We start from the raw sequence: 21,559 nt of genomic DNA, 5'->3' as shown, positions 1-21,559 counted from the left end.
TTCCTGTATTACAACATGACACCACAACATTGTAGAATACGCAGTTTAAATGTCCGATATTACGCAAAATTAACCAAAAGTTGTTTGTGTCTCTACGTCTCTAAAGCTAAAAATGGGTCGTCCCACTTTGTGATGTCATGAAATTATCCAAATTATTCAAATTATTCGAATGAAGCGATATGTTCCTGTTTTACGACATGACATCACAACATTGTAGAATACGCAGTTTAAATGTCCGATATTACGCAAAATTAACGTTAATGTTGTTAGTGTCTCTACGTCGCCAAAGATAAAAATGTGCCGTTCCACCTCGTGACGTCATGAGGTTGAACAGCTCCTTTTACACTTTCTTCGAAGAAAAGAAGCAAAGACAATTCCAGATCTGAAATGATCCAAATTAACAAAAAACAGTTGGTGAAGATTTACGCCAGAGAAAGTTACGTAGTGCATCTTTAAAAGTCGGTTAGAGCCACGAGAAACGTCACGGTGATAATAATATTTTCATGACAGGAGAGCGGAGCTGCGAGACTCTTTTTATTTTATTTTTTATGAGTCATATTTTATTTTAACGTCGTGTGAAAGAGTCCAGCCTCGGCTCCGGCTCCGTCCAAACCGGCCTCCAATAAAATCTGATCTGAAAGTCCAAAACCACGAGCAGAATCTGGACCTGGAGCCGGACCAGAACCAGAACCAGACACAGACACAGACCAGAGGAGAGAACAGACTCAGGATACACGGTTTATAACACACAAGTCCTGGTCTGGGTCTGGTTTAGTCCCGGTTCGGGCCTGTTTTAATTCTGGTCTAGTCCTGGTTTGGTCCTAGTTTGGTCCTGGTTTAGTCCTAATGTAGAAATGGTTTGTCCTTTTTTAGTCCTGTTTTAGTCCTGTCCTGTAGTCCTGGTTTAGTCCTGCTCTAGTTCTGGTAAAGCCGAAAGAAGAAGAAATCCTGTCCTAGTCCTGTTTTAGTCCTGGTTTAGTCCTGTTTTAGTCCTGGTTTAGTCCTGGTTTAGTTCTGGTTTAGTCCTAAAGGAGAAATGGTTTAGTTCTGCACTAGTCCTGTTTTAATCCTGCTCTAGTCCTGTTTTAGTCCTGGTTCGGTCATGTTTTGGTCCTGGTTTAGTCCTGGTCTAGTTCTGGTTTGGTCCTAGTTTGGTCCTGGTTTAGTCCTAATGTAGAAATGGTTTGTCCTTTTTTAGTCCTGGTTTAGTCCTGCTCTAGTTCTGGTAAAGCCGAAAGAAGAAGAAATCCTGTCCTAGTTCTGTTTTAGTCCTGGTTTGGTCATGTTTTGGTCCTGGATTAGTCCTGGTTTGGTTCTAGTTTGGTCCTGGTTTAGTCCTATGTAGAAATGGTTTGTCCTTTTTTAGTCCTGTCCTAGTCCTGTTTTAGTCCTGGTTTAGTTCTGGTTTAGTCCTAAATGAAAAATGGTTTAGTTCTGCTCTAGTCCTGTTTTAGTCCTGGTTCGGTCATGTTTTGGTCCTGGTTTAGTCCTGGTCTAGTTCTGGTTTGGTCCTAGTTTGGTCCTGGTTTAGTCCTAATGTAGAAATGGTTTTTCCTTTTTTAGTCCTGGTTTAGTCCTGCTCTAGTTCTGGTTAAATCCTAAAAAAGAAATGGTGTAGTCCTGTTTTAGTCCTGGTTCGGTCGTGGCTCAGTTCTGGTTTAGTCCTGAAGAATAAATGGTTTAGATCTGTATTAGTCCTGTTCTAGTTTTGTTTTAGTTCTGGTTCATGTCCTGGTTTAGTCCTGGTTTGGGCCTGGTTTAGACCTAGGTTAGACCTGGGTTAGACCTGGGTGAGTCCTGGTTTAGTCCTGGTTTGGACCTGGGTAGGTCCTAGTGTATACTTGGTTTATACCTAACATCAGTTCTAGTTTAGACCTGGTTTAGTCCTTGTTTAGACCTGGTTTGGATCTGGTTTAATCCCGGGTTAGGCTTGGGTCAGTCCTGGTTTAGTTCTGGTTTGAATCTGGTTTAGACTGTGGTTTTAAGGTTTAGTCCTGGTTTAATCCTGGGTTAGACATAAGTTAGACCTGGGTCAGTTTTGGTGTAGTTCTTGTTTGGACCTGGTATGGACCTGATTTAATTCTGGGTTAGATCTGGGTCAGTCCTGGTTTATACTAGGTTTAGACCTGGTTTAGACCTGGTTTAATTCTGAGTTAGACCAGGGTCAGTCCTGGTTTAGGCCACAGTTTTAAGGTTTAGTCCTGGTTTAGTCCTGGTTTCGACCCTGGGTTACACCTGGGTCAGTCCTGGTTTAGTCCGGGTTTATACTTGGATTAGACCTAATTTGGTTTTAGTTTAAACCTGCTTTAGTCCTTGTTTAAAACTGGTTTGGAACTGGTTTAATCTTGGGTTAGACTTGGGTGAGATGTAGACTAGGTTTAGACCTGGTTTAGGGTTGGTTTAGACCTGGTTTAATCCTGGTTTGGAGCTAGTTTAGGCCTTGGTTTTAAGTTTAGTCCTGGTTTAGACCCTAGTTTAATGCTGGGTGAGACCTGGGTCAGTCCTCAGTTCAGTCCTTTGTTCAGTCCTGGTTTAGTCCTGGTTTAGTCCTGGTGTATACTTAGACCTAATTTAGTTCTAGTTCAGACCTGGTTTGAGCCTGGTTTTATCCTGGGTTAGATCTGGGTCAGTCCTGGTTCAGTCCTGGTTTAGACCTGGGTTAGGCATGGGTCAGTCTTTGTTTAGACCTGGTTTAGACCTGGTGTAGTCCTGGTTTAAGACGTGGTTTAATCCTGGGTCAGTCCTGGTTCAGTCCTGGTTTATACTTGGTTTAGTCCTGGTTTGGACCTGGTTTAGTCCTGGTTTTAAGGTTTCAGAACATTTGGATAACAGACGCTTGAAACCCGTGGAGCGGAGGACGGGAGGGCATCTGACACACACCCCAAAACCACCAAACCCTCCCAAACATCTACATCAGGCATGTCCAAACTACGGCCCGTGGGCCAAATGCGGCCCGCGGACAAATTTTTCTTGGCCCTCAGGCTTCCAGGTGACTTGGCCCAAATTACCTTACGTCATTTAAAAATTTACTTTTTACTGCAAGTTTTCAGAAAATCTACTTTGATAAAGTGAATATTGAAGATTTGGTGTGTGGATTTGAGGATTTTAGCGTGAATAAAGACTGACGGCTCATTCTAAAGCAGAGGTGTCAAACTTATTTGGTCCGGGGGCCGTATCCAACCGACTTTGATCCCAAAGTGTCCGGATCAGAAAACTCATGTCATATAAACCCCAAAAATAACAATAAGTTCAAATATTTGTGCAGAGAAACACAAATCTATTACAGAAATCTTTTTAAATTGATGAACTCTTTCTTTTACAAAATATTATAATATTATAAACAACCTGAAACTTTAAGAAAAATACAATTTCAACACAAAGTTTTAACATGAACTTGTATAAAATTAACTTGTAGAAACAGGAATAAGTCAATTTTGATTGTAAAATCCTGCACTCGGCTCCACTTTTCTCATGTTGGACATTTTTCTGATGAGGGTGTCACGGTCAACAGTCAAAACGATCGTCCTTTAAGAGCGTTTGGAAAGAGACAAGTCTTCATTTGTGCTGCTCTGGTGGGAGGGGCCACGTACAGAGACGCTGGAGACGCTGCTGTGATAAACACCACAGAAAATTAACAAGATTTTAATAGAAAATATAATTAAAATATTTTAGTAGAAAATCAGCCGAGGGCCAGATTAAAGGTCTTGGAGGGCCGGATCTGGCCCCCTGGCCACATGTTTGACACCTGTGCTCTAAAGTGTTAAACATGCACGTATTTCAATTATTCACTGTACTGAGCTCCCGTCTACGTCCCTCGATCGTCCCTCTGCTTCGAATGTGTTTAGAAATGTGGCCTTTAATGAAAAAAGTTTGGACACCAATGATCTACATCAACCCGTGAAGAATCGTGCGTTTAACGTGATCTTTTACTTTGAAACTCCCGTCCCGGAAACGCGCCGTGCACCCCGCGCTCTTCACGCGCTCCGGGTCCAGTCCAGCTGCATTCCTCTCCGCTCCGAAGCCTGGCGGAGCGACAGAGAAAAGCGCCGAGGCCCGAGCTCACGAATCCTGCCCCGCCGCCGCCGCCACCGCCGCCGCCGCCGCTCCTTCCACCGTCCCCCGCTCGGACTCGCCCCTCCTCGGACGCTCGGACACTCGGAACTCGGACTAAAAGGCTCAACGCGGGTCTACGGATGCAAAAACGCGCCGCTGTGGCTGATCCTAAACGCGAACCTGCCACCGCTTCACCAACATTTTTTTTTTCCTGCTACGATTTTCTATTATTTCCTACGAGGATTTTGCAAGATGGCTTCTGAAACCGCGATATAGCGTCGAGGAAAAAGAAGAACACCACAACTCGACGTCCCGTTTTAGCACAGCGGGGGCATTATCGCGTTTTTTTTTTTTTTTTTTTTTTTTTTTTTCCTTCTTCTTCTTCCTCCGAGCCACGCTTCGTTAACATGGCCCTTTTCGCGAACAATGTCCAATTCTCGCTTTAAAACCCGCAATTTATGGGTCTCGGGTTGCGCCGGAGCGATGGCGAGGTGACGTACTCTCGCCAAATTACGCGTTTTAAGTGGATTTGCGAGACGCCGAAGCGAACGCACGCGCGCCGAACACGAACCGAGCCCGATTTTGGCGATAAAACTGAGATTCCAATCGATAAATCTTGAGTTGTTGGGTTTTTTTTTTTTTTTTTTTTTTTTTTTTCGGTTTTTTTTTTTTTTTTTTTTGGAGAGCGCTGCGAGGCGGAGTGAGCCCCGACCAACATTCCAGCGGATGCCCGATCGTCTTTGTTTTGCACGCAGGGACCGTGGACTCTCGGAGCGATTATCTATGCAGTAAATACCCCGATACGACTGCGCCGGCTATGATTTGACATGTTACGTGATTGAAGCGCCATTGTTTGGGCCCTAAACATAAACAGAAAACTACGCTGGGCCTAAACTCGCTCGTTCGCTCGCCTCTTTTTTTCGCTTTTACTGTAGCGACATGCGAGACGTGCCACATCGCTACGTTATTATTATTCATGAACGCTGCGAGCATTCGTATTAGCCCACTTTTTTGTCTCTTTTCGCGGCTCCCGATTGCGCATTTTCGCATAGCCCCGACGCCAAATCCGTGAATTTATCGGATTTTCAGTACCAGGAGGGTGTGGGGTGAATGCGCAGGGTTTTTACGCAGTGTTTTGGGCTTTTTTTTTTGGTCCGGGTAAGTCGCTCGGGTCGGGATACGCGGGGCGGCTCGGCTCGGCTCGGCACACGACGTCGCCGAATGGTTACGCGAACTGGTCGTGCTGAATTTTTAACGTTAACCGCTCGTGGGTTCCCGTAAATGCCTCTTCGTTCTGTCGCCATAACCGTGACGGCCTACTTCGCTCGAAAGGAGGGCCGTTACTGGAAGTAGGAAGCGTCACCCACTCGCGAAAAGCGGAAAGCACCCAGGTACTACCATCGTTTTTATCGTTTTTTCTTTCTTTTTTCTTTTTTTTTTTTCTTGGGAGAGTTGAGATTTCTTCTTTTTTGTTGTGGGGGGGATGGGGGGCCGGACTTAGCGTCACGTTGCAGCAGAAGCGGCACTCGTCTGTCAACTGAGCATCCGGTGTGGTCCGAGCGCGAGGGACACGCGCATTTCACAAGGTACGTGGAAAAAACACGGACTAAAAGCTCTGGGGGGTTTGGAGTTTGGGGGGTTTGGTTCAGGTCCCCAAGTCAGACCCGGGTTAGATCGAGGTCAGGGCTGGTTTAGTCCTGGTTTAGACCTGATGCGCGTTTGGTTTAGACCTCATTTAGTCCTTGTTTAGACCTGGTTTGGATTTGGTTTAATTATGGGTTAGACCTGGGTCAGTCCTGGTTTAGACCTGGTTCAGTCCTGGTTAGACCCTGGTTTCATCCTGGTTAGACCTTGTTTTAGACCTGTTTTAGACCTGGGTTAGACCTGGGTTAGACCTGGTTTCAGTCCTGGTTTCAGTCCTGGTTTATACTTGGTTTAGTCTTGGTTTACGTCTGGTTTTAGGTTTAGTCCTGGTTTAGACCTGATGTGCGTTTGGTTTAGACCTTTTAGTTTTGTTTAGACCTGGTTTGGACTTGGTTTAATTATGGGTTAGACCTGGGTCAGTCCGGGTTTAGACCTGGTTTAGACCTGGTTTAGACCTGTTTTAGACCTGGGTTAGACCCTGGTTTCATCCTGGGTTAGACCTGGTTCAGTCCTGGTTTAGTCTTGGTTTAGGTTGTGGTTTTAAGGTTTAGTCCTGGTTTAGACCTGATGTGCGTTTGGTTTAGACCTCATTTAGTCCTTGTTTAGACCTGGTTTGGATTTGGTTTAATTATGGGTTAGACCTGGGTCAGTCCGAGTTTAGACCTGGTTTAGGCCGTGGTTATAACGTTTAGTCCTGGGTTAGACCTGTTTTAGACCTGGGTTAGACCCTGGTTTCATCCTGTTTTAGACCTGGGTCAGTCCTGGTTTAGTCCTGGTTTATATTTGGTTTAGTCCTAGTTTAGACATGGCTTTAGTCCTGGTTTAGTCCTGGTTTGGACCTGGTTTAGACCCTGGTTTCATCCTGGGTTAGACCTGGGTCTGTCCTAGTTTAGACCTGGTTTATATTTGATGTAGACCTGGTTTAGACCTGGTTTGGAACTGGTTCAGTTTGGGGGTAGACCTGGGTCAGTCCTGGTTTATACTTAGTTTAGACATGGTTTAGTCCTGGTTTAGTCCTGGTTTGGACCTGGTGTTTGCTTGGTTTAGACCTCATTTAGTCCTGATTTAGACTCTGGTTTAATTTTGGGTTAGATCTGGGCCAGTCTTGGTTTAGTCCTGGTTTATACTTGGTTTAGGCCGTGGTTTTAAGGTTTAGTCCTGTTTTAGTCCTGGTTTAGACCCTGATTTAATATGGGGTTAGACCTGGGTCAGTCTGGATTTAGTCCCGGTTTAGACCTGGTTTTGTTTTGGTTTAGGTTTAGTCCTGGTTTAGAACCGGGTTAGACCTGGGTCAGTCTGTGTTTTGTCCTGGTTTAGTTCATGGTTTTAAGGTCTACTCCTGGTTTAGACCTGGTTTAGTCCTGGTTTAGTCCAGGTTTAGTTTGAAGATGAATAAATAATGCAGTTGTGTCTTCATTACTGGTTTATCCCTGAACCATAATCTTATATTCACAGGCCCTAGTCCTGGTTCAGTCCTGGTTTAGTCCTGGTTTAGTCCTGGTTTAGTCCTAATATAGACCCTGGTTAGACCTGATTTAGTCCTGGGTTAGTCCTCTGATTGCAAATGAGTTTCATCATTGACATTTGACATTCCTCATAATTTGCCCTGGCTCTGGTCCAGACCTGGATTTGACCTGGTTTATATTTGGTTGAGTCCTGGTTGAGTCCTGGTTGAGTCCTGGTTGAGTCCTGGTTGAGTCCTGGTTGAGTCCTGGTTTAGTCCTGGTTTAGTCCTGGGTTAGTCCTATCTTAGACCTGGTTTAAGATTAGTAAATTTGAGTTTGATCATTGACGTCTGACATTTTTTGTACCTTGCCCCGGCTCTGGTTCAGACCTGGTTTAGATCTGGTTTAGACTTGGTTTAGACCTGGTTTAGACCTGGTTGGGTTCTGGGTTAGACCTCGGTTTGGTCTTTGATAAATGAGTAATGAATGCATAATGCAGAAGTCATGTCTGTGTTCAGTCCGGGTTCTTGTTTAGACCTGGTTTAGTCCTAATTAGGGTTACACCTAGTTGGTCCAAACCTGGTTTAGTCCTGGTTTAGATCTGGGCTAGTCCTGGTTTAGACTCAGGTTAGTCTTGATTTAGTCCCAGGTTAGTCCTGGTTTAGAGCTGAGTAAATCCTGGTTTAGATCCAGGTTATTCCTGGTTTAGACCTGGATTAGTACTTGTTTAGTCCTGGTTCAGTCCTGGTTTAGTCCTGGTTTAGTCCTGGTTTAGACCTGGTTTAGTCCTGGTTTAGTCCTGGTTTAGTCCTGTTTAGTCCCTGGTTTAGACCTGGTTTAGTCCTGGTTTAGTCCTGGTTTAGACCTGGTTTAGACCTGGTTTGGTCCTGGTTTAGTCCTTGTTTAGTCCTGGTTTAGTCCTGGTTTAGTCCTGGTTTAGTCCGGTTTAGACTGGTTTAGTCCTGGTTTAGTCCTTGTTTAGACCTGGTTTAGTCCTGGTTTAGTCCTTGTTTAGACCTGGTTTAGTCCTGGTTTAGTCCTTGTTTAGACCTGGTTTAGACCCGGTTTAGTCCTGGTTTAGACCTGGTTTAGACCTGGTTTAGTCCTGGTTTAGTCCTGGTTTAGACCTGGTTTAGTCCTGGTTTAGTCCTGGTTTAGTCCTTGTCTAGACCTGGTTTAGACCCAGTTTAGTCCTGGTTTAGACCTGGTTTAGTCCTGGTTTAGTCCTTGTTTAGACCTGGTTTAGACCTTTAGACCTGGTTTAGACCCGGTTTAGTCCTGGTTTAGTCCTGGTTTAGACCTTGTTTAGTCCTGGTTTAGTCCTTGTTTAGACCTGGTTTAGTCCTGGTTTAGTCCTGGTTTAGTCCTGGTTTAGTCCTTGTTTAGACCTGGTTTAGACCCGGTTTAGTCCTGGTTTAGTTCTCGGATGGTCCTGCCTTAAAGGAGTAAAATGACTCATGACATTTGACACATAACGAGATCTAATTTAATCTTGGAAATCTGGATTCATTTAAAACTAAATCTTGGTTAATCCCGTAAAGGCCTCACATCCTCTGGCTCTGGTTCAGACCTGGGTTGGTCCTGGTTTAGACCTGGTTTAGTTCTGGATTAGACCTCATTTAGTTTGGTCATTGATTGATGAATATTGAATACAAAATGTCACGTCTTACATTCGGTTTTCATTCCTGCTTCTTTTGTACTTAAACACTGGAACATATGGCTCTGGGTTAGTCCTGGTTTAGTCCTGGTTTAGATCTGGGTTAGTCCTGGTTTAGATCTGGGTCAGTCCCGGGTTTGTCTTGGGTTGGACTTTAAAACGAGTAAAATGACTCATGACATTTGACACATAACGAGATCTAATTTAATCCTGCGAATCTGGATTCATTTAAAACTAAATCTTGGTAAATCCCATAAAAGCCTCACATTCTCTGGTTTAGTCCTGGTTTAGACCTGGTTTAGACCTGGTTTAGACCTGGGTTAGTCCTGGTTTAGACCTGGTTTAGACCTGGTTTAGACCTGGTTTAGTCCTGGTTTAGACCTGGTTTAGACCTGGTTTAGACTCCTGGTTTTTAGACCTGGTTTAGACCTGGTTTAGTCCTGGTTTAGACCTGGTTTAGACCTGGTTTAGTCCTGGTTTAGTCCTGGTTTAGACCTGGTTTAGACCTGGTTTAGTCCCTGGTTTAGACCTGGTTTAGTCCTGGTTTAGACCTGGTTTAGACCTGGTTTAGACCCTGGTTTAGACCCTGGTTTAGACCTGGTTTAGTCCTGGTTTAGTCCTGGTTTAGTCCTGGTTTAGTCCTGGTTTAGACCTGGTTTAGACCTGGTTTAGTCCTGGTTTAGACCTGGTTCAGACCTGGTTTAGTTCTGGTTCAGACCTGAGTTAGTCCTGGTTTAGTCCTGGTTTAGACCTGGTTTAGTCCTGGTTTAGTCCTGGTTCAGTCCTGGTTTAGTCCTGATTTAGTCCTGGTTTCAGTCCTGGTTCAGTCCTGGTTTAGTCCTGTTTATTCCTGGTTCAGTTCTGGTTTAGTCCTGGTTTAGACCTGGTTTAGACCTGGTTTAGACCTGGTTTACTCCTGGTTTAGACCTGGTTTAGACCTGGTTTAGTCCTGGTTTAGACCTGGTTTAGACCTGGTTTAGTCCTGGTTTAGACCTGGTTTAGTCCTGGTTTAGACCTGGTTTAGTCCTGGTTTAGACCTGGTTTAGAGTTCTGGTTCAGACCTGAGTTAGTCCTGGTTTACTCCTGGTTTAGTCCTGGTTCAGTCCTGGTTCAGTCCTGGTTTAGTCCTGCCTGGTTCAGTCTTGGTTCAGTCTTGGTTCAGTCCCTGGTTCAGTCCTGGTTCAGTCTGGTTCAGTCCTGGTTTAGTCCTGGCTCAGTCTTGGTTCAGTTCTGGTTTAGTCTGGTTTAGACCTGGTTCAGACTTGGGTGAGTCCTGGTTTAGACCTGGTTCAGATCAGGGTTAGTCCTGGGATTTTCCTGGTTCTGAATCCCGGTTATTCCAGTTTTCCGGCTCTTTCTCTTTCATTTATTCGTCCTCAGACGTTCAGGGACTTTCCTCGATTAAAAATAAAAAATAAAAAACCCCACGAGCGTCTGTGCGCTGAGGAGTGAAGCAGTTTATCTCAGAACAGCTGCAGACTCCAGAGACCAGGAGAAAAACAAAAAACAAAAAAAAAAAATTAAAAATACAATTCCTCTGATTTACTCCAAAATGTGTGAAGGAAAAAAACAAAACAGAATTAGATAAAAGATTTTAACGGAGAAAGTAAAAAAGTCTGAAATAAATGTTGTTCTTTTACTTATCAATGAGTCAAACGATTATTTTTATCGCAAATTTAGATTTTTGAAAAACTTTTTAACCAGGTAAAGTTAAATTTGAGGCTTTAGGATCAAAATTGTTGAGAAATAAATCGTTAAATTTAAGGTTTAATCGAATTTTGTTCCCAGTAGAAGGCAAATGTGAAACTTGGCTCCTCCCTCCTCCCTGGCTCCTCCCCCTTTCCTTCACCTAACCCCTCCCACTTCCTTCACCTGGTTCCTCCTCCTTCCTCACTTGGACCTTCCTCCTTCCTTCTTCTTCACTTGGACCCTTCCTCCTTCCTCACATGGTTCCTTCCTCACTTGGCCCCTTCCTCCTTCCTCACTTGGACCCTTCCTCTTCCTCCTCCTCTTCCTTCTTCCTCGCTTACTTTCCTCCTTCCTCACTTGGACCCTTCCTCCTTCCTCACTTGGACCCTTCCTCCTTCCTCACTTGGACCTTCCTTCCTCCTTCCTCACTTGGCCCCTTCCTCCTTCCTCACTTGGACCCTTCCTCCTTCCTTCTTCCTCACTTGGACCCTTCCTCCTTCCTCACTTGGATCCTTCCTCCTTCCTCACTTGGACCCTTCCTCCTTCCTCCTTCGTCACTTGGCCCCTTCCTCCTTCCTCACTTGGACCCTTCCTCCTTCCTCACTTGGACCCTTCCTCCTTCCTCACTTGGCCCTTCCTCCTTCCTCACTTGGCCCCTTCCTCCTTCCTTCACTTGGACCCTTCCTCCTTCTCACTTGGACCCTTCTTCCTCTGGTTCCTTCCTCACTTGGCCCTTCCCTTCCTCACTCCTTCCTTCCTCCTTGGACCTTCCTCCTCCTTGGACCTTCCTTCCTCCTTCCTCCTTCCTCACTTGGACCTTTCCACTCCTTCCTCCTTCCTCACTGCCCCTTCCTCGCTTCCTTCCCTTCCTCACTTGGACCTTCCTCCTTCCTTGGACCCTTCCTCCTTCTCACTTGGACCCTTCCTCACTTGGATCTTCCTCCTTCCTTCACTTGGCCCCTTCCTCCTTCCTTCACTTGGCTCCTTCCTCCTTCCTTCACTTGGCTCCTTCCTCCTTCCTTCACTTGGCCCCTCCCCCTCTCCTCACCTGTCCTGTGTTCATATTCACCTGTAACTCACCGGTTACATCACAGCAGTAACACCGGGAGCATCTAGTGGTGAAATGTGAGAATACAACAGGAGCGGGTCGACTTTAATAACGGCACAAGACTCACGCTCAAATATGAAGCTCCAAGTTCACCGCTCTGACTCAGTCCACGTCTTTATTCAGACTGTGGTCGGGCGTAATTACACTTTAAAGGTTTTATATAAATAAAATGGTTTCTTGTGAATTTTTAGCTGCATTAGAACGTAGTTTCTTGTTTCATTCACACTTGTTTGAGCAAAATACCTCAAAATGTTCCTTAGTGTTTGGCAATTCCAGGTCTGAAATTCTCCAAATGATTCAAGTGAAGGTGTTTCGGCCTAAATCTGCAGAGTTTGTGTTTTAAACGTGTGAATGAAACTAAACTCCAGGTCTGTTTGTGATGAGGGAACGACATTAGTGTGATATGGTCCTTTTTCTCCCTCAGGTCCTTGCGCCCTCCTCCGGCACCATGACGTCTCCAGATCTCGCCGAGTCCTGGAGGAACTGTTTTGAGGAGGAGCTGATCTGTCCCATCTGTCTGCACGTTTTCTCCGAGCCCATCCAGCTGCCCTGCAAACACAACTTCTGCCGCGGCTGCATCAGCGAAGCCTGGGCCAAAGATTCCACGGTGACCCGCTGCCCCGAGTGTAACCATGGTTACGCCCAGAAGCCCACCCTCGAGAAGAACCACAAACTCTCCAACATCGTGGAGAAATACAACGCCCTGAGCGTGGAGAAGACCTCCACTCCGGTTTTACAGTGTATCTTGTGTCGGCGCGGCCCCCCTCTGCCCGCGGTGAAGGTTTGCCTGCGCTGCAACGCCCCCTGCTGCCAGTCGCACGTACAGACGCACCTGCAGCAGCCCTGCTCCGCCCTCGGGCACCTGCTGGTGGAGGCGGGCGCCGTGAAGGCCTGGACCTGCCCCCAGCACGACGAGTACCGCCTGTACCACTGCGACGCCGAGCAGACCGCCGTGTGCCAATACTGCTGCTTCGCCCGCTGCCACCCCACCCACGGGCACGCGGTCAGCGACGTGGAGCTGCGCCGCAACGACATACGGGTGAGACGCACGGACGCACGGACGCACGGGAGGAGGAGAGATGCACCACATCAACACTGGGACTAAACCCTAAACTAAACAGAACTACATAAGGACTAAATCTAGACTAAACATGGACTAAACTTGGACTAGACCAGAACTAAACCTGGATTAAAACATGACATAAACTGAAATAAACTTGGACTAGACCAGGACTAAAATATGATTTAAACTGGACTGAATCATGACTAAACCTGGACTAAATTTGGACAAGACTAGGACTGAACTAGATCTGGGCTAGACCTGGGCTAGACCTGGGCTAGACCTGGGCTAGACCTGGACTAGACCAGGACTAAATAAGGACTAGACAGGACTAAACCATGACTTAAACTGGACTAAACGTGGATTAAACCTGGACTAAAACATGATTTAAATGGGAATAAACCTGGACTAAATTTGGACAAGACTAGGACTAAATAAAGAATAGACCTGGACTATACCTGAACTAGACCTGGACTAGACCAGGACTAAATAAGGACTAGACTAGACTAAACATGGACTAAACTTGGACTAGAACAGGATTAAATAAAGACTAAACAGCACTAGACAGGACTAAACTAGGACTGAACCTGGACTAAAACATGACTTAACCTGGACTAAACCAGGACCACACAAGGACTAAACCCAAAACGGCGGTTTTAAAGAGGAACTAAGCACCTAAACTGATAGTGAGGAGGGAGGAGGGGCTGTTCCACCTTTTGTTCAGGAGAGATTTGGCAGCTCGAGCTCTGAAATGACCCAGATGATTCAAGTGAAGGTGTGTGGAGTTTAAAAACACAGTGGAGCACTTCCTGTATCACCACATGATGACATCACAACGTGGAACAGAGTTTGGGAAAAGAAACTCATTGCCTCAGTTTTGAGGGTTTAAACCTGGACTAAACTTGGACTAGACCAGGATTAAGTAAGAATTAGACAGGACTAAACCTGGACAAAAACATGATTTAAAATGGACTTAACCTGGACTAAACCTGGACTAGACCTGGACTAAATATGGACTAAAACATGATTTAAACTGGACTAAATCTAGACTAAACCTGGACTAAAACATGATTTAAAATGGATTTAACCTGGACTAAACCTGGACTAGACCTGGATTAAGCCTTGACTAAAACTGGACTAAATCTGGACTAAATCTGGACTATACCTGGATTAAGCCTTGACTAAAACTGGACTAAATCTGGACTAAACCTGGACTAAACTTGGACTAGACCTGGACTAAATATGGACTAAAACATGTTTTAATCTGGACTAAAACATGACTTAAAATGGATTTAACCTGGATTTAACCTGGACTAAACCTGGACTGAACCTGGATTAAACCTGGACTAAACCTTGACTAGACCTGGATTAAGCCTGGACTAAACCTGGACTAGACCTGGACTAAACCTGGACTAAGCCTGGACTAAACCTGGGCTAAACCTTGACTAGACCTGGACTAAGCCTGGACTAAGCCTGGACTAAACCTGGACTAAACCTGGACTAAACCTGGACTAAACCTAGACTAAATGTAGACTAAACCTGGACTAAACCTGGACCTGGACTAATCCTGGACTAAGACTGGACTAAGACTGGACTAAGCCTGGACTAAGCCTGGACTAAGCCTGGACTAAATCTGGACTAAATCTGGACTAAACCTGGGCTAAATCTTGACTAGACCTGGACTAAGCCTGGACTAAACCTGGAACTGGACTAAACCTAGACTAAATGTAGACTAAACCTGGACTAAACCTGGACTGGACTAAACCTGGACTAAACCTGGACTAAGCCTGGACTAAGCCTGGACTAAGCCTGGACTACACCTGGACCTAGACTAATCCTGGACTAAACCTGGACTAAGACTGGACTAAACCTGGACTAAACCTGGACTAAACCTGGACTAAAACATGTGTGAATAAAATAAAACACATCTCCAGGTTTGTTTTATAATAACAGATCAGAAAATATCGTAAAGTTCTATAAATAAATGAATAAATATTAAAATAAATATAAAAACTGAACATAAAACCCTGGAGTAAAGGGAGTAAAACCTCCAGCTCGACGGTCGGTTCAGACTTTCGCTCTGGAGTTTGTCAAATGGACGTTTTCAGTGGTGTTTTTTTGTTTTTTTGTTTTTTTTTGTGTTGGAATCACAAACAAACAAAACAGACGAGCAGCACAATGAGGCTCTGGTCTTATCTGCCCAACACAGGTGCACCTCCTCACCGAGGGGGGGGGGACCACCGGGACCGAGGGGGGGGGGGGACGAGGGACCACGAGGACCGGGGGGGAGGGGGACCACGAGGACCACACCGGGGGGGCGAACACTGAGGAGGGGGGGGCAGGGACGCCGAGTGCCGATGGGGTGGGGTCCTGGTTTAGTTCTAATTTACTTCTGGTTTAGTCCTGGTTTAGTCCTGGTTCAGTCCTGGTTTAGTCCTGATCTAATCCTGGTTTAGTCCTGGTTTTAGTCCAGTTTTAGTCCTGGTTCTAGTCCTGGTTCAGTCCTCATTTAGACCTGGTACAGTCCTGGTTGAGACTTGATCTAGCACTGGTTAAATCCTGATTTAATCCTGGTTTAGCCCCGTTTCACTCCTGGATCAGTCCAAGTTCAAACATGGTTTAGCGCTAGTTTAGTCCTGATTTAGTCCTGGTTTAATCCTGATTTAGTCCTGGTTTAGTCCTGATTTTAGTTCTGCTTTAGTCCTGGTGTAGTCCTGGTTTAGTCCTGGTTTAGTCCTGATTTAGTCCTGGTTTAATCCTGATTTAGTCCTGATTTAGTCCTGGTTTAGTCCTGGTTTAGTCCTGGTTTTAGTCCTGGTTCAGTCCTGGTTTAGTCCTGGTTTAGACCTGGTTCAGTCCTGGTTTAGTCCTGTTTTAGTCCTGGTTTAAGTCCTGGTTTTTAGTCCTGGTTTTAGTCCTGGTTTAGTCCTGGTTTAGTCCTGGTTCAGTCCTGGTTTAGTCCTGGTTTAGTCCTGGTTTAGTCCTGGTTTAGTCCTGGTTTAGTCCTTTTATAACACGTGATTTGTGTTTTTTCAGTATCAGATTCTTTCAAAATCAGACAGAACATTTTGTATTTCCTGATTTGAGTCAAATAGGCCCCGTTCTGAATTTGTAATGATGACATCACTTCCTGTAATGATGACATCACTTCCTGTAATCATGACATCACTTCCTGCGGTGATTCTTGTGACGTCAGTGTCTCTCGCTCCGTCTCTGGTCAGTTTAGTCACAGGAAGTTTTCATCTATGAGTCACAGAACGAGAAGAACATTTCACAATGATCATAAAGTCCAAGACCAGGACTGAACCAGGACTGAACCAGGACTAAATCCAGGACTCAACCAGGACTGAACCAGGACTGAACCAGGACTAAACCAGGACTAAAACCAGGACTGAAAAACCAGGACTAAAACCAGGACTGAACCAGGACTGAACCAGGACTAAAACCAGGTCTGAACCAGGCCTAAACCAGGACTGAACCAGGACTGAACCAGGACGACTGAACCAGGACTGAACCAGGACTAAACCAGGACTAAAACCAGGACTGAACCAGGACTGAACCAGGACTAAAACCAGGACTGAACCAGGACTGAACCAGGACTAAAACCAGGACTAAACCAGGACTGAACCAGGACTGAACCAGGACTAAACCAGGACTAAAACCAGGACTTGAACCAGGACTGAACCAGGACTGAACCAGGACTGAACCAGGACTAAAACCAGGTCTGAACCAGGTTAAACCAGGACTGAAACCAGGACTGAACCAGGACGGAACCAGGACTAAAACACGACTAAAACTAGGACTAAAAACTAGGACTAAACAGGACTAAACCAGGACTGAACCAGGACTGAACCAGGACTAAAACCAGGAACTAAAACCAGGTCTGAACCAGGTCTAAACCAGGACTGAACCAGGACTGAACAGGACTAAAACAGGACTGAACCAGGACTAAAACCAGGACTAAAACCAGGACTGAACCAGGTCTAAACCAGGACTAAAACAGGACTAAATCTTGTCCAGGAAACAGAAACACAAACATTTAGATTTGAACAAACATTTTAGATCCTTCTGAAAAACAATCTTTTGATGATTTATCTGGGACTAAACCAGGTCTAAATCAGTACTAGGCCAAAACTGAACCAGGACTGAACCAGGACCGAACCAGAACTAGACCAGGACTGAAACAGGACTAAACCAGGACTGAACCAGGACTGAACCAGAACTAGACCAGGACTAAATCTTGTCCAGGAAACAGAAACACAAACATTTAGACTTGAACAAACATTTTAGATCCTTCTGGAAAACTGGTCGAGATTTATCTAGGACTAGACCAGGACTAGACCAGGACTAGACCAGGACTAGACCAGGACTAGACCAGGACTAGACCAGGACTGAACCATGGCTGAACCAGGACTAGACCAGGACTAAAACAGGACTAAACCAGGACTGAACCAGGACTAAAACCAGGACTAAACAAGGAATAAACCAGGATTAAAACAGGACTAAACTAGGACTAAAACAGTACTGAACCAGGACTAAAACAGGACTAGACCAGGACTAAACTAGGACTAAATCTTGTCCAGGAAACAGAAACACAAACATTTAGATTTGAACAAACATTTTAGATCCTTCTGAAAAACAATCTTTTGATGATTTATCTGGGACTAAACCAGGTCTAAATCAGTACTAGGCCAAAACTGAACCAGGACTGAACCAGGACCGAACCAGAACTAGACCAGGACTAAATCTTGTCCAGGAAACAGAAACACAAACATTTAGACTTGAACAAACATTTTAGATCCTTCTGGAAAACTGGTCGAGATTTATCTAGGACTAGACCAGGACTAGACCAGGACTAGACCAGGACTGAACCAGGACTGAACCAGGACTAGACCAGGACTAGACCAGGACTAGACCAGGACTAGACCAGGACTGAACCAGGACTAGACCAGGACTAGACCAGGACTAGACCAGGACTAGACCAGGACTGAACCAGGACTGAACCAGGACTAGACCAGGACTGAACCAGGACTAGACCAGGACTAGACCAGGACTAGACCAGGACTGAACCAGGACTAGACCAGGACTGAACCAGGACTAGACCAGGACTAGACAGGACTGAACCAGGACTAGACCAGGACTAGACCAGGACTAGACCAGGACTGACTAGACCAGGACTAGACCAGGACTGAACCAGGACTGAACCAGGACTAGACCAGGACTAGACCAGGACTGAACCAGGACTGAACCAGGACTAGACCAGGACTAGACCAGGACTAGACCAGGACTGAACCAGGACTAGACCAGGACTAGACCAGGAACCAGGACTAGACCAGGACTAACCAGGACTAGACCAGGACTAGACCAGGACTGAACCAGGACTGAACCAGGACTAGACCAGGACTAGACCAGACTGAACCAGGACTGAACCAGGACTAGACCAGGACTAGACCAGGACTAGACCAGGACTGAACCAGGACTAGACCAGGACTAGACCAGGACTGAACCAGGACTAAAGACCAGGACTAGACCAGGACTGAAAACCAGGACTAAACCAGGACTAGACCAGGACTGAACCAGGACTAAACCAGGACTAGCCTAGGACTAAAGTGGGCCAAAACTAGGACCAAAACAAAGAAATCTTAAGACTCGTACTTTGAATATAGATCGCAGTGGTGCAGTGGTTGAGTGTTGCACGTGCACCTCACAGTAAGAAGGTCCTCTGTGGAGTTTGCATGTTCTGCCTGTGTCTGTGTAGTTTCCAGAACAGCTGAGAAAGTCCTGACCCAGTGTAAAGTTTAGATGAATCACCACAGGCTGCAGTGAGGCTCTGTTAATTCAGTGAAAAGTGAAATAAAAATGTGATTCTGTTTTTAATCTTTTTGTTTTTTTTTTGTTTTTTTTTCCAGCAAACTCTGCTCCGTCAGCAGGAGAAGGTGGAGGAGCGAGTGCAGGAGATCGAGGAGCAGCTCTGCAAACTCGACTCGGACAAATGTGTGGTGGAGGTGAGGACGGGAGGGCATCTGACACACACACACGGGGGGACGGGAGGGCATCTGACACACACACGGGGGGACGGGAGGGCATCTGACACACACACGGGGGACGGGAGGCATCTGACACACACACGGGGGGACGGGAGGGCATCTGACACACACACGGGGGACGGGAGGGCATCTGACACACACACACGGGGGGACGGGAGGGCATCTGACACACACACACTGGGGGACGGGAGGGCATCTGACACACACACACGGGGGGACGGGAGGGCATCTGACACACACACGGGGGACGGGGGAGGGCATCTGACACACACACGGGGGGACGGGAGGGCATCTGACACACACACGGGGGGACGGGAGGGCATCTGACACACACACGGGGGGACGGGAGGGCATCTGACACACACACGGGGGACGGGAGGGCATCTGACACACACACGGGGGGACGGGAGGGCATCTGACACACACACCGGGGGACGGGGGGGCAGGGCATCTGACACACACACGGGGGACGGGAGGGCATCTGACACACACACGGGACGGGAGGGCATCTGACACACACACGGGACGGGGGGACGGGAGGGCATCTGACACACACACGGGGGGACGGGAGGGCATCTGACACACACACGGGGGGACGGGAGGGCATCTGACACACACACGGGGGGACGGGAGGGCATCTGACACACACACACGGGGGGGGACGGGAGGGCATCTGACACACACACGGGGGGACGGGAGGGCATCTGACACACACACGGGGGGACGGGGGCATCTGACACACACACGGGGGGACGGGAGGGCATCTGACACACACACGTGGGGGGACGGGAGGGCATCTGACACACACACGGGGGGGACGGGGGGGGGCATCTGGACACACACACGGGGGAGGGGGGAGGGCATCTGACACACACACGGGGAGGGCATCTGACACACACACGGGGGACGGGAGGGCATCTGACACACACACGGGGGGACGGGAGGGCATCTGACACACACACGGGGGAACGGAGGGCATCTGACACACACACGGGGACGGGAGGACGGGACGGGCATGACACACACACACGGGGGCATCTGACACACACACGAGGGGACGGGAGGGCATCTGACACACACACACGGGGCACGGGAGGGCATCTGACACACACACGGGGGACGGGAGGGCATCTGACACACACACGGGGGGACGGGAGGGCATCTGACACACACACGGGGGACGGGAGGGCATCTGACACACACACGGGGGGACGGGAGGGCATCTGACACACACACGTGGGGGGGCACGGGAGGGCATCTGACACACACACGGGGGGACGGGAGGGCATCTGACACACACACGGGGGACGGGAGGGCATCTGACACACACACGGGGGGACATCTGACACACACACGGGGGGGGCACGGGAGGGCATCTGACACACACACGGGGGGACGGGAGGGCATCTGACACACACACGGGGGGACGGGAGGGCATCTGACACACAGTGATGTACATACAGTGTTGGGGAGTAACAGATTACATGTACTGGAGTAATGTAATCAGAGTACAAATTATGAGTAAAAGTATTCAGTTACAGTTACTGTTTCAGTGAGTGGTAATTGGATTACAGTTACTTTGTTGAAATTAATGGATTAAACAGAGAGATTTTAACTGTTTTCACATTTTGGACTAAAACAAAATTAAAACCAGGACTAAACCAGGACTAAACCAGGACTAAACCAGGACTAAACCAGGACTAAAACCAGGACTAAAACCAGGACTAAAACTAAGGACTAAAACCAGGACTAAACCAGGACTAAAAGGACTAAACAGGACTAAACCAGGACTAAAACCAGGACTAAAACCAGGACTAAAACCAGGACTAAACCAGGACTAAAACCAGGACTAAAACCAGGACTAAAACTAAACCAGGACTAAACCAACTAAACAGGACTAAAACCAGGACTAAAACCAGGACTAAAACCAGGAACTAAACCAGGACTAAACCAGGACTAAAACCAGGACTAAACTAAACCAGGACTAAAATAGGACTAAAACCAGGACTAAAAGGACTAAAACCAGGACTAAACCAGGACTAAAAAGGACTAAGGACTAAAACCAGGACTAAAGGACTAAACGGACTAAACCAGGACTAAACCAGGACTAAACCAGGACTAAACCAGGACTAAACCAGGACTAAACCTAAACTAGGACTAAACCAGGACTAAACCAGTAAACAGTCTAAACAATATGACACTAACATTAGTGTGAACATAATTTAAAGCAACAGTGTCTCATATAAAATTCTTTCTCTATCAATAATATTTTTTATTTGTTTAAATAAAGTCTGGGTTTTTATTTTCTTTTATCAGATAAAACGTCTCATGTTCAGATCCTCGTCTTTGTTTCTTTACATTAAACAAAAGTCTGTTCATGGAGACTTGGGCTCAACAGACAATTTGAAGAAAACAAACATGAATTTACAGGATGTGGTTGGTTCATTCATGTCGTTCTCAAAAAGCACGACAATATCAAGTAATCCAAAGTATTCAGATTACATTACTCACTTTAAGTAATTTAATGGATTATGTTACAAACTACATTTTGGTGTATGTAATCTGTAATCTGTAGGGGATTACATTTTAAAAGTCACCTTCCCAACACTGTGTATATAGGGACAGGGATCTGTGACCTTAAACACTCAGAGCCGTTTGGAGCGACTCCCACAGAAAAGAAAAACACCCGGAGCCACAAAACACTTTTCGACTCTAAAATGTTTTACCTGTGGCTCTGTGTAAAAGACTAAAGTGTGTTACATTTATGAATCGATGAAACGCTGCACAGAACACGGTAAACATTTTGAACCCGAAAAAAAGTCACTCGGTTGATGCTCATTTCAAATTAAATCCTCG

General features: G+C 46.4%; 1 protein-coding gene across 1 annotated transcript in view; it reads left to right on the top strand.

Annotated features, from left to right (window-relative positions):
* Window positions 1-3,992: 3,992 nt before the first annotated feature.
* LOC110170864 (E3 ubiquitin-protein ligase TRIM8-like) overlaps window positions 3,993-21,559 on the top strand; it is a 29,698-nt gene continuing 12,131 nt past the window's right edge. The window contains exons 1-3 of the mRNA XM_020936549.2: window positions 3,993-5,639; window positions 12,021-12,635; window positions 18,566-18,661. Coding sequence (XP_020792208.2) covers window positions 12,045-12,635; window positions 18,566-18,661 — 687 coding nt within the window. The 5' untranslated portion in view covers window positions 3,993-5,639; window positions 12,021-12,044. The remainder of the gene's footprint in view (window positions 5,640-12,020; window positions 12,636-18,565; window positions 18,662-21,559) is intronic.

Source organism: Boleophthalmus pectinirostris, unplaced genomic scaffold (assembly GCF_026225935.1).
Source record: "Boleophthalmus pectinirostris isolate CB_2022bp ecotype Guang Dong unplaced genomic scaffold, ASM2622593v1 HiC_scaffold_14, whole genome shotgun sequence".
Taxonomy (NCBI): Eukaryota; Metazoa; Chordata; class Actinopteri; order Gobiiformes; family Gobiidae; genus Boleophthalmus; species Boleophthalmus pectinirostris.
The sequence above is the reverse complement of the archived record's forward strand: the minus strand, read 5'-3'. Positions and strand labels throughout refer to the sequence as shown.